Source organism: Leptonychotes weddellii, chromosome 8 (assembly GCF_054177405.1).
Source record: "Leptonychotes weddellii isolate Sample4059 chromosome 8, ASM5417740v2, whole genome shotgun sequence".
NCBI lineage: Eukaryota > Metazoa > Chordata > Mammalia > Carnivora > Phocidae > Leptonychotes > Leptonychotes weddellii.
The window spans coordinates 81699363-81714717 of NC_138376.1; the positions used below are offsets into that span (position 1 = coordinate 81699363).

Genomic DNA, 15355 nt, shown 5'->3' on the forward strand with positions numbered 1-15355 from the left:
TAATGGATGTGGAGATGGGAACTTACAAAAGGTCTCTTTTGATGGCTTCTAATTTCTCAGTGATGCTGGAAGCCTGAGTGTGAGGATGTAGGAGGGCGTGTTCATGAACTAGGAGGCGGGACAAGTGGGGAATAGGGTGTGGCTGCTGAGTGACGATGTGGGGAAATGAATTTAAATTCACTGAAATGAATTTAAAGTGAGATCAGTCAAAAGTGAGCACCCGGGTTGCACAGGGCCGTATGGGTGCAGATTCTGGGGCTCTGGCAAGAGACCAAATGTTAGTCAGAAGCTACGGTTAACAGAGGTTTCATCTTATTCTGTGTTTAGCATTTGAAAAATTAAAGGGCGCACCATGTAGCTATGCTCTGCTAAATACTATAAAAATAATCTCAAAGAAACCTCAGTGGTGGGAAGGAGGCGACAAGAAACCTGCTGTGACTCAGTCACCATGACTTTGGCATGGTTCCCTCACCCACCAAGTGTGACGAGAGCTACAGTTACCCTGCCTGTCCTCCCAGGTTGCGCTGGTCCCTCTGACAGTCCTTCTAGGAATGATACGCTGCCCTGCGTGGCTTGCAGTGAAGAAGCTGATAGTGGCAGTCCCCGAGGACTGTGGGCAGCAGGCTCTAGAAGGCCTTGGCTAAGTCCTCCATTACAGGCTTAAAGCCCTGCAACCAACACGCAGATAATGATGTTGGTGGGGAAAAAGCAAGATTTGGCAAGTCATCATTTTTCCCTCTGCGGTCTTTAAGTTAATCACACAAAGATCCTCGCAACCCTTCCCTAGAAGGATGGTGATGTGACAGCAGTGATGATGGTGAGGATAGGGATGGCAGCTAAGACTTAGATTGCCGGTCACTGTTTCCTGTTCATACAAGCGTAGTAACAACCCGAACATCTAATGCTTGCTCACTATTTTAATACTTATTAGAAAAGGATCTGTTCGTGGAACCCACCTCCAAGGAAGTAATACAGTTAATACAATTATAGTTGGCTGTTACCTCTGCCCATCATTTCTGCTCAGATAAAGCAATTGAAGGAAATTAGAATAAGTCAGCTGGTTGCAGGGCAAAACTTCGGCATTCATCCAACCCCTAAAACAACCGCTGGGACTTTTGAACAAAGAAGAAATCTCATGCAACTGTGGGTGGTATATGACTTTTTAAAAATTCTTCTTGGTAAGAGAAGAGATCATCAGTAGGCATACCTTTGACCTAGCATGCTGAAATTTTCATCTCATTGCCTAATATAAAGGAAAAAAACCTGGCCTAGGAAAGGGAGTCACATATGTTTTAGAGGGCTCCTAAAATAGAAATGAGCCCAGTGGCTAGGAATGTCCTATGGTGTGATGCAGGGCCCCTCTGTCAGGGCCTCTCCTACATGTGGAATTGAGGGGCTCCCGGTATCCCCCAACATACAGGGATGCTATTCTCTGGCAGGACATTTGTCTTTGCCATTGCTGGTTTTGTTTTTTTTTTTATTTTTTTTTTTTGTTGTTGCATTTTGTTTTTTAAATGGACAAAATAAAACAAAACAAAATTGCTGGGGGTTTTCAAATTGCTTTTTTGTTGTGTTTTGATTTTTAAATGGACAAAATAAAACAGAACACTCCTATCTTGGGGCGCCTGGGTGGCTCAGTCATTAAGCATCTGCCTTCGGCTCAGGTCATGATCCCAGGGTCCTGGGATCGAGCCCCGCATCGGGCTCCCTGCTCGGCGGGAAACCTGCTTCTCCCTCTCCCACTCCCCCTGCTTGTGTTCCCTCTCTCACTGTCTCTCTCTCTCTCTGTCAAATAAATAAAATCTTAAAAAAAAAAAAAAAGAACACTCCTATCTTGGTTTCTAATACCATTCTTCAATAAAAGGAACAAGGGCTCCTTGGAGAAATGGCTGATTCAAGGACAAGGGCAGGAAATATACAAGATGAGCCTGGGGCGTCTTGTCCCAGAAAGTAAGAGAGTACTAAACACACACACACACACACAATGATGAGGGTAGGTCATAGGAACACAGGAGTCAACTGAAAGAGCTTCCAATGTCTAAATCTGGAGCAATATGAGCAACAAATAATGAGTAATAGATTATGATTCAAAGTATACAATAAATATCCATGACTCCATACTGACATAAATGAATGATTGACTAAATAAATACATGGAGGAGAACAGACAAAACTCTTATGCATAAATATTCCAAATAGTTTATTGTGGAGCTTAATTTCCCACTCCTTAAGTGTGAGCTCCACATAGTGACTTCCTTCCAAAAGGACAGGATGGAAATGTGGGGAAAGTAACTTTGCAGTGGAGAAACCCATCAAACACCACTTCAGGCAGGTGATCAAGGTCACCATCCACAGTGATAAGCCACGTTGATAGTATGCACCCTTGACATGGCATGATGGAAATGACACCTTACCTCTGAAATCTTCTTCCCCAAAACCCATAACCCCAGTCTAATCATTAGAAAAACATCAGACAAACCCACGTTATAAACATTTTACCAAACACTTGACCCATACTCCTCAAAACTGCCAATGTCATCAAAAACAAGGGAACTCAGAAACTTTCACAGCCCAGAGGAGCCTAAGGAGACGAGATGACTAAATGTTAATATTCTGGCTGGATCCTGGAACAGAATAGGGAAAAACTAATGAATCTGAATAAAATATGGACATGATTAAATAATGATGTGTTATTATTGGTTCACTAATTGAGACAGATGTGTCCTAGTAATATAAAATGTTAACGATAGAAGAAAGTAGGTATGGGGTATATGAGAATTCTCTGTTTTACTTTTGCAACTCTCCTGTAAATCTAAACCTATTCTAAAATATAGTTTATTTTTAAAGTATTAAAAACAGGGTCTGGCAGGGGCGCCTGGGTGGCTCAGTCATTAAGCATCTGCCTTCTGCTCAGGTCGTGATCCCAGGGTGCTGGGATCGAGCCCTGCATCGGGCTCCCTGCTCGGCGGGAAGCCTGCTTCTCCCTCTCCCACTCCCCCTGCTTGTGTTCCCTCTCTCCCTGTGTCTCTCTCTGTCAAAAAATAAATAAAATCTTAAAAAAAAAAAAAAACAGGATCTGGCAGAATAAACTGGGTAAAATGGAAAGGAAGAAGGGAGACAAAGCTTCTTTCTTGGAAGCATAAGACTAGAGAGAGATTAGGTGCCCGGGACACCATGCTCTGACATATACTGGTGCTAATCCTTGGCCTTCAAAGCCAACAGCCTTGCACAGATGCTGGCAAAGTTGGCACCTTCACCTGAAATTCAAAACCTCAATCAAAAGGGTGTGGTGACTCCTCATCCAGGGTGTGGTCGCTAGCAGCTGCCCAAGAGGCTGTGCTTTGCTGGAGTAGAGTATCATGGTGGGTGAAGCAAAAGAGTAGAGGGTCGGCCCCTGCCAGCTGGCCTCTCCACCAAAGGGGGCTGGAGAATGTGGAAGCAGCTCATCTTTCTTTTCCACTGACAGATCCAAAATAAGGGCCTGGAGAGTTTCTTGCTCCAGCTGTCTTTCTGGGAAGACCTTCTCTAAGACATTTGCTAGAGAACCCACTGGAAAGAGTTGGGGAAGGGGAGGGTCTCTTCGCAAACTGAGATGTGTGGCCAGGGGCCGCTAATGGAGAAGGGGTTAGCTGATGTAAAAATTGAAGTATTTTTCTAGAAATATGCCAGTGTGGCAGAAACAAGTACTAACTAAACAATGTTTCATACGTTGATAGCAAGAGGTTGATAATCTGAGGACAGAGAATGTGTTTGAGGGAGTATGATGTGTAAAGACCGCCTGCACATCAGCAGAGATGAAGCAACAAAGCAAAATTTAAGAATAAGTTCGGGATGGCAGTGGGCACATACACTGGAACACTAGCGTTTGGATCTGGGCTCAAAGTCCAGCTCAGACACTCAGCATGAAGAGCTCTTATTACTTAGGATTTTGGAGCCTGCCTTTCCTTACCTGTGTGAGGATAATAATATCCCCTCACAGGGATGTGGCAAGATTTAAATGTAAACATTTAGCATAGGGCTAGTGCAAAGTGAGGACTCAGCAAATGTTTATTACTATTGCTGATAGAATCGGGGGAGGGCATGACGAGAAGGAGAGAAGCCATATTTCCTCCCCCGGGAGATGGACACTGAGAACTGGTATGATTTCAGTCATCAGCTACACATCACTGATGCCCGGCAGGGCAGTGGCTGGAACACAGGGCTCAGAGACAGGACTGGGGTTTGAATCCTGGGTCTGCCACCAACTCACATGGGACTCTGAGCAACTCACTCAGAGCTTCTGGGCTTCACCTTCCAAAGCCATGGGATTGGGTAGATGGTTGGTTTCTAAATTCTCTTCTAAGCCATAATATGTATATACCCTGCATTAGACTACTTCTGAAAACATTAAAGCATTTGAGACAAAACCAGTGTCAGTGCCACATTTTGAATGTTGATTAGAAGAAATGTGCCAGCCTAAATTTCTTTGGAATTCTATTTCTAGAAATATAGAAAAGTAGGTTCTTTGGCTCAGTTGAAAACAGCCACAAATAATGGATAAAATGTAAGATTAATGAAAGTAGAGAGGAGCTGACAATATATAAAGAATTATCAGACCAGGGACACCTGGGTGGCTCAGTCAGTTAAGCGTCTGACTCTTGATTTCAGCTCAGGTCATGATCTCAGGGTCATGGGATCGAGCCCCACATCAGGGCTATGACCTCAGGGAAGGATGAGCCAGTTGTAAACTTGTCCCACCTGCTCCCCACCCACACCTGACAATAAGGAAAGCTGCCTTAATATTGGGGTAGGGGAGTGTGCAGATCTCTGAAAAGATACTGCTACAAGCCAGATGGTAATACAATAAAAAACAGAGTGCTTAACTTTCAATGAGTAGAAAAAAATTTAAATACTAAAAAAAAAGTCCAAAAGAAGGCAGGAGAGATGGGTAAAAGGAGCATAGAATGAGTGGGACAAATAGAATACACAAAATAAGATATATATTTAAACCTAAATTTATCAGTAATTTCTTTAAACATAAATGGACTAAATGCCTAGTTAAAAGACAAAGATTATTATATTACTGGACATTAGGGATTGAAATGTGTCCCCCAAAATGATGTTGAAGCCCTAACCCACAGGACCCATGAATGTGACCTTATTTGGAAATCGGATCTTTGCTGAAAATCAAGTTAAAATGAGGTCATTAGGATGGGCCCTAATCCAATATGACTGTGTCATTATAAAAGGAGAAATTTGGACAGAGACAGACGAGTATAGAGGGAAGACGATATGAAGACACCGGAAGGACACCATCGACGAGCCAAGGCATAGACCTTGATCTTGGATTTCCAGCTTCCAGAACTGTGAGACAATAAATACCTGTTGTCTAAGCCACCCAGTTCTTTGTACTTTGTTACAGCAGCCCTAGGAACCTAATATGCCGTATTTTTTTAAAAATCATGTTCATCCTCCCCTCCTTCCCCTCCCCACCTTTATTTGAGGATAGTTTTGTTCATGTCCCTGCCATAGCTTTTCTTGGGGGCACATTCCTTCTTTAGACTCATGCTCTTTCTCCACCCAAAACTCCCTCAGGGTTCTGAGGAGATGCTGTGGGGAGCAGTTAGGGAAAATTGAATACCTCACTGTGTTTAACCTCAGACTTTAGTCTAAAAACTTGCCTGTTGGAAATGCAGATCAGCTCCAACAACAAGAAGTTCATAGCCAATGACCTAATTCCATTCCTAGGAGTCAGCCTGTTTCTGGGTCCACCCATACCTTTTTCTCCCTGCACTTGGAGGAGAGATTAAACACCTAAGGGATGGAGGGGCCACTATCCTTTGGCCTTGAAGCCTGCTTTGGCAACATGTCCCTCAGTTAAAGCTGAGATGGTAGCTAAGCTTTCTTTGAACTAAAACTTCTCTAGGAAAATAAAATTACCCCAATACAATAAACTGCCTACATGACAATGAAGACAGAGGGGATGCCTGAAGGTGGGAGGGAAATGGGCCGGCTCTCTCATGCCTTTCAGAGGTGCAAACAGGGTGGGGATAGGGTGAGGATTCTGGAGCTTTCTCCCACCATCTCTATGCTGAGTTCAGATTCTCCTCTGGACCCAGAGAACACCTGAGACTGGTGAAGAGCGGAGGTGGGGGGGGGGGTGCTGCTTTGCCGAGGGCAGGGAAGATTGGTTTAGTTTCCTCCTAGACAGAGGGAAGCTGAGAGAGGAGACGATGAACCCAGTACTCCAGGGTACCAGGAGAGAGAAGAAAGAAAAGGGAAAACACAAAACACCATGACGGGATAAAGTGAAATTCAGAAAAATGGATCTCCCCGTGAGAATTATTTAATGGAATGCTGTCCACTATGCCCTGTGACCCCAACAATCTTTAGTAGAGACCACACATTTCAAGGAATGCGTGGTGTGATTGGGTTTCTTACAGAAACTGGCGAGGAGGCCAAGTTCTCTGCATCAGCAGGCGTGGGGTCCACGCTGTAGATGGGAGAGGAAACAGGGCGCATCCAGGTACAGGATTGTGTGCTTAGGAGTACTCAGAGCAGTGGGAGGTTGGAGCTGGCTTATACTGGGCCATGAGGGATGACTTGCAAGTTATTGGTTAAACACAGTGATTGCTGAACATTAAAGTATGTATACTTACAGAGTATTAATTTAAAATACGTTAAAAAGAAAGGTAATCGATACTCAAAACTCATGACTTTCTAATTATTTTGTTACCGCGCCCCTAGAGATGTACAGAGGCAGGGGTGTGGGGCCACGTATCTCTGACCAACGCCATGCTTGGGGCTGTCGTCTTGGTGCTTTGAAACTGGACATGTTGGGCACCTGGGTGGCTCAGTCGTTAAGCATCTGCCTTCGGCTCAGGTCATGATCCCAGGGTCCTGGGATCGAGCCCCACATCGGGCTCCCTGCTCCGCGGGAAGCCGGCTTCTCCCTCTCCCACTCCCCCTGCTTGTGTTCCTGCTCTCGCTGTGTCTCTCTCTGTCAAATAAATAAATAAAATCTTTAAAAAAAAAAAAATCTTGGGGTGAAACTGGACATGTTGGGAATATTTACGCCTTGAAAATTATTGAGTGCTACAAATTAGGGCTGAAGTTACTCTTTTGTTGACGTACAGACTTAAGAAAGTGATGGAGAAAATGTTAAAAACACAAATTAAACTTCAAAGTGTGCCTTGTTGACGGCTGTTACACCACGAATAGCACAAAAAACTGAACTACTTTCGGTTTTCACAAACTATCATCCAGTTCAGTGAAGAAGTTCATCACATTCTCAACAAACGAGCAAAATTCCAACATATACAACTTCACCGTTTACTTTTCTTTTACTTCTTAACATAATTGCAAATATCAGCTAGCATTCATGTTGGAGTCACACTCAGAATGCTGGGGGTGGCGGGGACATTGGCCAGCACACCACCGCCTCCCACCCACTACTGAGCCTCAACCTTGGCCCTTGCTCCAGCCTGGGGTTGGGGGTGGAGGGTCACAGAAAACCACAGGAGAGACAGTCCCTACCCTGAGTACTGTACCCGATTCAGCCTAAGGGAATGGCCCCTGCATTGTTTTGCTTGGGTAATGATTTTCCCCGTGCAAGGAGCATGCCATGCCCATCATCAGCAAGATCAGCGCAGGAAGGCTCATTAGATAGCTATTCTTCCCTTGCATACAATATCATGCTACATTTGACGTTCATAAATATGACTCCAAGACAATACAAGATCTGGATAATCAAAGAATTGTGGAAGCCAATTCAACAGTTCTAATGAAAACACATTGTAGAAAGAGCTTTAAGCAGTGTTGGAACAAATAAAACCCTTTCTACTTAAGTTCGAACATTCTCTTAATTGAGATTTTTGTGAATTTGACTTCCTGGTAACACAATGCCAAGAACACATACTTTTTTTTTGTCGGGGAAGGGAGGTGGGAAGAAAAGGTTGGCAATAAGAGGGAATAAAACATATTAGAAAATCACTCTCTTTATAGAGTAAATCTTCTAGATAACAGAACACTGTTCTTTAGGATGCCTGGGTGGCTCAGTCCGTTAAGCGTCTGCCTTCGGCTCAGGTCATGATCCTGGGGTCCTGGGATCAAGCCCCACATCGGGTTCCCTGCTTAGCGGGAAGCCTGCTTCTCCCTCTGCCTCTGCTCCCCCTGCTTGTGTTCCCTCTCTCGCTGTGTCTCTCTCTGACAAATAAATAAATAAAATCTTAAAAAAAAAAAAAAAAAAAGACTGTTCTTTAAGAACTTAGCAGAGGCTGCTGGTTAATCCCCAAAATATCCATGCTCCCTTTCTTTATTAGTGGGATCCCTGAATTTTAGCTGGCCACCTGAGCACACAGCATTGCATTTCTCCATCTTCTTTGGCGCTAAGTGTGGCCAAGGACTAGGTCCAGGACTGTGAGATCCAAGTGTAAGGGGTGTGTGCAGCTTTGAGGGTCGAGTCCTTAAAGGGAAAGACATGCCTCCACTACCTCTCCCCCATCCGCTGACTAGACTAGTGCAGTGGTGGGAACTGGAGGGTCATTTTAGAGCAAGAGGTAGAGACTTGGTGTTAAGAGTAGCAGAGCAGGGACGCCTGGGTGGCTCAGTCCTGTTACATGTCTGACTCTTGATTTCAGCTCAGGTCATGATCTCAGGGTCCTGGGATGAGCCCCGTGTTATGTCAGGCTGTGTGCTCAGTGGGGAGTCTGCTTCTCTCCCTCTGCCTCTGCCCCTCCCCGGGCTCACACCCTCTCTCTCTCTAAAATAAATAAATCTTTTTAAAAAAGAGTAGCAGAGCAACAACAGAGAAGGAGCCTGAGTCCCCAACACCATGGAGACATCATATCACCCTCAGATGCTTCCCGGACTTTAACACGAGAGGGAAGTTAGCTTCTACCTTCTTTAAGCTGCTGTTGTTTGGCCTTTGTTACAGCAACTGGATTTGTGTTCCGAATGACACAATTACCAACATGTTAGAACATGTTAACCACTTGTTTTTAATATCTTAGGGATGATATTCTTTCTAAACATGTTACACTTTTCTAAGCTCATTAAACAGAGCAGACAGAACATAATTTACTCTTTTTTGGAAAGAGTAAATGGGAAAGCATAATTACTATTCTGAACAATAATGCAGAGAGATTGCCAAGGTCACTAAGTGGACTCAGGCTGTGGAACTTGGTTCATTTATACCTAATTCCTGCCATTTTTCTGACTCCCCTCACTATCAGGGATCAAATAAGAAAATATGCACAAAGTGCTTTGGCCCAGAGCCTCAAACACAGAAGTGCTCAATGAATTTTACACGTGACTGTTATTGCTGTTATTATTGTTGTTACTATTACTATTATGTAGAGGGGACAAACAGCTATTTTTAAAACCCAGCACTTTTTTCTTCCTGCTTCAATCATACTCCCAACCATAAAGACACAGAAGCTGGAAATCCCACTGTTCGGTGACATTATAATCAGCTGCGTCTACAGAACAGAAGCTAGAGTTTCTCCTTGATATAGACTCTCTCTCTCTATCTCTTTAAAACAACCTTAATGGTCTTTTTAGTCGTTCAATATAAGGAAAATCTATCTGTTGACCTTGTGTTGCCTCTGAACTAAACCAATAGCAGATGCTTCAAACTGAGATGTAAATTCAGTTCCATAATGAAGAAGGCTGTTTCCATGTCAGCATATGGCTCTTCAGAGAAAATATGATGTGAAGAGGTTTTTGCTTCCTTCGACTGGGTGAGAAGGGGGCATAAGGCCATCAGATGATGTTCTCACAGCAGTGAGCATGCCCCAGCAATGTGGCTGCAGGCCTGGGCCAAGAGATGTGGGCAGATGGGCCCCGGGGGGGCGGGGCATGACCTATGAACTCTGGGGCGCTGACATCTGACTACCAGTTGAATTCTTCCTTTTCTGCCTGTAATTCACTCATATTATTCTCAAGACCCAGAGAAGGGGTTAAATATTACAGCCTGCGTTAGCTGTGCCTGGGTCTTAAACGCAGAGGCGTGTGCCCATACTTGGACCAGACAGAGTTTCCACACGTGCTTGACACAGAGGTGACTGGCAGTGCAGTTTGGGAGAGCACCAGGCAAGAAGTGACAAATGGCAACCAGCATAGACCTTGACACAGTCAGCACAACCAGGCATCCTCAGAATCTCCTGGAAAAGAGCCTTCCGAAGACTCAAACACTGATTATTGTGTTATGACAATATTGTTAGCATAAATATATCATAATGATGCTATTGACATAACAATTATTATTTTATAATATTGATCATAGTCTATATTATTAATAAAATACCATTTAATTATAACAAAAATTCTTATTATGCTTATTCCATGTCCAGGTGTGTGTGTTCTTCTTTCCCAAAATATCTTCCCCTTCAAATCAAAGGCCATTATATTGCTATAATTGAGCTTGTAAGAAATGTACCTATGATAAAGGTAAATAGACTCTGAAGGAGGGCTTGGAAATGTTTTCTTAGTAGTAAAATACAAGATCTTTAAGGGTAGACCAAGTAATATCTTATTTCGCTTGCTCAGGATTTCTTTTTTAACAACTTCTGTCTCCCTAACTGTATCTCAGATAGTTAACATTGCCAAATTAGTGGCCATTTGGTAAATGAAAGGAAATTGTACAGTTTCCTTGCTGGCTCCCCCACAATTAAAACCTTTTCATTAACGGTGAAATGGGGCTTCTGGGTCTCAGAAATTGTCAGAATAAAACTGGAGAGACCTAACAGGTTGCCAAATTCATTTTGCCAAGTAAGGACATTTTTAAAAATTACCAAATCCTGACAACATGCAACATTTAATAAAACACTTTTTAAAATTCCCAAGTCGTGACAACGTACAACACTTAGATAAAATAAATTTTAACACCAAAACAGTAGGAAGTTTCAGGGGTGCCTGGGTGGCTCAGTCATTAAGTGTCTGCCTTCAGCTCAGGTCATGGTCCCAGCATCCTGGGATCGAGCCCCACGTCGGGCTCCCTGCTCTGCAGGAAGCCTGCTTCCCCCTCTCCCATTCCCCCTGCTTGTGTTCCATCTCTCACTGTCTCTCTCTGTCAAATAAATAAAATCTTTAAAAAGAAAATAGTAGGAAGTTTCCGAATAAAGGAGGATCCTTTGGGTGGAATCATTTTAGCTTATGAAGATTTTCACATGGGTCTTATTTTTCTTGCGTCACCACGAGGGAGTCAGCACTTCCAGCAGACGGCACCTGGTTTGGAGTCGTTCCCGAACACCAAACCCACGGCCTGGGGAGCTGTCTGGGAGCTGCTGGTCTGAGATAATTCCCACACATTTCCCCAAATACGTGGAAAGTGGACTCGAGGAAGAGCTGGGGCCTGTTGTCCCTGTGAGGCGTGGGCATGAGACCTGCCTGCCATGTTGTAGGACCTGGATTGTCAGCTAACCACCCCAAAAGCTTTCTTCCCGCCCCGAGACGTCTCTATGTGTTAGGAGCCCTGAAAACTGCCCCTTTTAGGACACAGGACAATTGCCAAGTTGGGCTCATTCCATGGACTGAATTTCCATTTTTCCTGGCCCTAGAAATGCTGTGTCTGTCGGTAATTTTCATGCTTGGGTCATAGCTCCCAGGGGAGTAGGAGAAAGGCCAACTAGGAGAGAGTTTTCAGTGTGTTTCCTCAGGTCCTGGATTTGCTCCCTGGCTCTATCAACTTCCTGTTGATAGAAGGCTGCCCTGCTCCAGCCTTGTAGACCCATCTCCCGCACCTCAGCAATGGCACAGGTACCCGAGCTGGGAAGACCCGCCCTGTGCCCGCTTCAGAGACACAATCTGAAGCTGACTGAAGCTGACTGAAGCTGACGTGCCCATGAGAAAAAGGAGGCTCCTCTTTGTTAGAAGAATAACCAGTGACAGGAGATTCTACTTCAGGAGATGGCTGAGTAAAAGCTCCTTTTACTAAAGCCCGTGACCCCCAAATAACTTGCAGTCACCTTCCCCCCACCTACCAGTTTTATTTTCCAGCAGTTGGAGGAACTGCAGAGAACCAAAGGGATAAAGGTTGAATTCATTACCAATTCTTCCGGAAGCTTTGTCTTCCTGCTGACCTGAAATAATTTCCATACATTTTCCTAAATATACGGGAGTTAATTGCCTATTTGCATTTTGGTTTGAGTATTCAGATCTCAAGATGGAAACATAAGCTCTTTATTTCAAGAAAAATAAATGAAGGAAAACTTCTGAAGCTCATTTTCTAATGCCCAAAAGGCTCGTGAAGAACAAACTCAATAGTCTTTCTTTTCTAGTAGCCTCTTCAAAAACCTCTGGGAGGAGAAGCTCTCCCTCCTTCGGTTCAGATTGCCTTATGTGATTGCAATTACATCCGAGAATTTCTTTTCCACCCCCCGCCACTCCAAACTGTTAAGTCTACAAAGGGTCACGGGATTTTAATTCTGCCTGATAGGCCTCCTTGGAGCCAAACTTGACCTCAGCACTTTTTATAAGCAGGAAACTATGAATTAACACCCCGAATTTTTGTGATGAGTCCCCTTGTTGGGGCTCTGTTTGGGAAAGCGCTCCTGTGTCCTTTGCCACGAGCCTGCACACATTATTAATTCAGATGTCTCAGGAACATCATCTGCTTCTACTAAAACCAACGACAAAGGAGTTCTGGAAAGTGGCTTTGAGCGCCGCCCTAGGAGGCCCAGTTAGGGGAAAACGCGGTGTCTGAAACACTAATTTAGATGCGAGGCTTAATAACGTGTGTTTAGCTATGACCCTAAAATCTGCTCGCCTTACAACTTTCCCCATCTGGTGCAATTTACTTTTTCGGCTTGTAAAAATGCACACGACAGGGGCCGCATGCATTGTGTGCCGGGGGGACAACGAGGCCCTGTCCGTGACGCGCTTGCCTGAGAGAAGCCTCGTGGCCGGCCCGTCGGGCCCCAGCTGCCAGCCCTTCCCTCACCGCGGGCAGGGGCCTTCCGCCCAAGCACCCGGGGCCCAGCCCCGCGTCACTGTGGAGAGAGAAGATGATGGAGCCATACCTTGTACCCAGGCTTCCGCCCTCTTTTCTTTGGGATCTTCACTGCTGGCAAAGAGCCAGCTGAAGCGGAATAAAGGGTATGAACTGCCATCTTCATGGGTGTTGAGTGAAGCGGGGGTCGGCCTCGCTTTCTCCCCGGGATCCTCTGAGACTGCATGTCTGCTGGTGCCAGTCTTACGGAAGGAAGTGACCAATCGCTCACAGGCAGAAGAGGTGCTAAGAATTAGTCCAGACACAAAGCAAAACAGAAACAGAAGGGTTTGTTTGGTTTGCGAGGCAAACATGTATCCAGTTTGGTGTTTGGGGCCATCCCTACCCTTTATTGGAGGAGAAGACCAGATACGAGAGAGCCAGGCACCACGAGGAGTTTTTACAGTGCTGTCGGGCTCCTGGTAGGATTTCCAGGAGAACAAATTTCCACAGGGCCATGATGAAGTAGGGGCAATACTGGCTAGGGGGGAGAGGACAATCGATTCCCAGCTCCAAACACAAGCAACGAGGCGGCTTCATCAGTGTGTGTCTCAGTTTCCCCCGGTAGTTTAACTGTGAGGTGATATAATAATAGTATTAAATAAATACAACCCTCCTCTCACATCCACTCCTGTCCCTTTGGTTGGGTTATAAATGGTTCTGACATTAGTTTTCCTGTGAAAGAAATTTAACAATACAAATCAATTGTATTAAAGTTATGTCCCTTGGGGCGCCTGGGTGACTCAGTTGGTTAAGCGTCTGGCTCTTGATTTCGGCTCAAGTCATGATCTCAGGGTTGTGAGATTGAGCCCCACATGGGGATCCAGCACTGGGCATGGGAACTGCTTGGGATTATCTCTCTCCTTCTCCCTCTGCCCTTCCCCCCCAATCTCTCTCTCTCTCCCCCTCTCTAAAAAAAAAATACGTTTTGCCCCTTGACCAAAATGTGGAGAGAGATTTACATACAGAGATGTTCATTTTAACATGATTTAGAATTGCAAAAATAAAATGGATAGAGCCCAGGGCGCCTGGGTGGCTCAGTCGTTAAGCGTCTGCCTTAGGCTCAGGTTACCATCCCAGGGTCCTTGGGATTGAACCCCGCATCAGGCTCCCTGCTCTGCGGGAAGCTTGCTTCTCCCTCTCCCACTCCCCCTGCTTGTGTTCCCTCTCTCACTGTGTCTCTCTCTGTCAAATAAATAAAATCTTAAAAAATAAAATAAAAATAAAATGGGTAGAGCCCAAATAACAAGCAATAGGGGACTGGTTCATATATCTACAGAATAAAACAGTCAGTTAAAGCCTTTAATAAAACTATTTCAATAACAGGAGGTTGAGTGAAAAAGCATCTCATAAATTGCTCATAAAAATTATCACCACTCCGCAAAAATTTATGTGGTGAAAAAGTGAAAGGAGACATGCTAAAATACCACCAATGGCAAAGATGGTGGGACTGTGGGTAATTGTTCACTATGGACACATCCTTTCCGCCACGCAGATACCCCACATACGATAATATTCGTAGCCTTAAAAATACTAATAACAAGCTCCTTCAGGTAGAGTTGCCTAAATCTTGCAGCAAGAGGTAGTTGATCGACTCCAACCCAGAGAACACAGTGGTATCATGAGCTCAGGGGTCAGATTTCCTTGAATGTTCAGGACTGTGACAAGTGGGACAGAACATTAGACTCTAATGCAGGAGGCATGTTCAATGATAAAATGTATTTCTGAGCATTAGTGGTAGCCAACAGTGGAAATGAGAAGCTTTTGCTCAAAAGGCTACAGAAAGAGTCAGGAAAGGTGATGGAAGCAGTCTCTACAGTCTCTATCCTTCAGTCTGGGCAACACTGCAGGAACCCCATTGCTTTGCTCAGGAAGGAAAATATCGAATAGTGGATATTTGGTATCTGAAAACATGACAGGAGAAATTAGGGGCATCTTTTACAAATGTCAGTTCACTTTGTTAATTCTTTGAATAGTAGCAGTATTCTCTCCATAATCTTGATTGCTCTTGGAAATATCACACCTAGTACATAGAATTTTAAGGCATAAATTTATTGTTATATATTTCAGGGAGATAGACCAGCTGTTGAGGATGTCAGTTTTCCCTGTTTTTGTGTAAGAAAAATACCAGATCTCATTGATTCTAAGATGCATGTTTTATCACTCATTAACATCTCTGAAATCACAATGTACCCTAAAGCACCGTAAGCATATCAGAATTCCATAAGGAGCATTTTTTCTTTCTTATGGTACATGAAACAGTGAGGTGTGCTATTATCAAGGGCATCTTACAGTCAGTGAATAATGATCAATGAAGATAAATCCATCAACATGTGAACAAAGCTATCGTTCCTTTTCTAGACTTGGTGTCAGGACTCCACAGTGCCA

General features: G+C 44.3%; 1 protein-coding gene across 12 annotated transcripts in view; it reads right to left on the bottom strand.

Annotated features, from left to right (window-relative positions):
* Nucleotides 1-15355, bottom strand: part of SCML4 (Scm polycomb group protein like 4) — a 111998-nt gene that overhangs the window by 49943 nt on the left and 46700 nt on the right. For 8 of the 12 annotated variants that reach the window (XR_014147875.1, XR_014147873.1, XR_014147872.1 and 5 more), the window contains one exon: nucleotides 12999-13213. The exons of 1 other annotated variant lie outside the window; for it this stretch is intronic. Coding sequence is in view for 2 of the 11 variants with exons in the window: in XM_081828756.1 (XP_081684882.1) it covers nucleotides 12999-13213 (215 nt within the window). In the remaining 9 variants the exon portion in view is untranslated. Of the gene's footprint in view, nucleotides 1-12998; nucleotides 13214-13313; nucleotides 14058-15355 lie in introns of those variants that run through there. 3 more of the 12 variants (XR_014147878.1, XR_014147880.1, XM_081828755.1) reach the window with 3 other exon arrangements.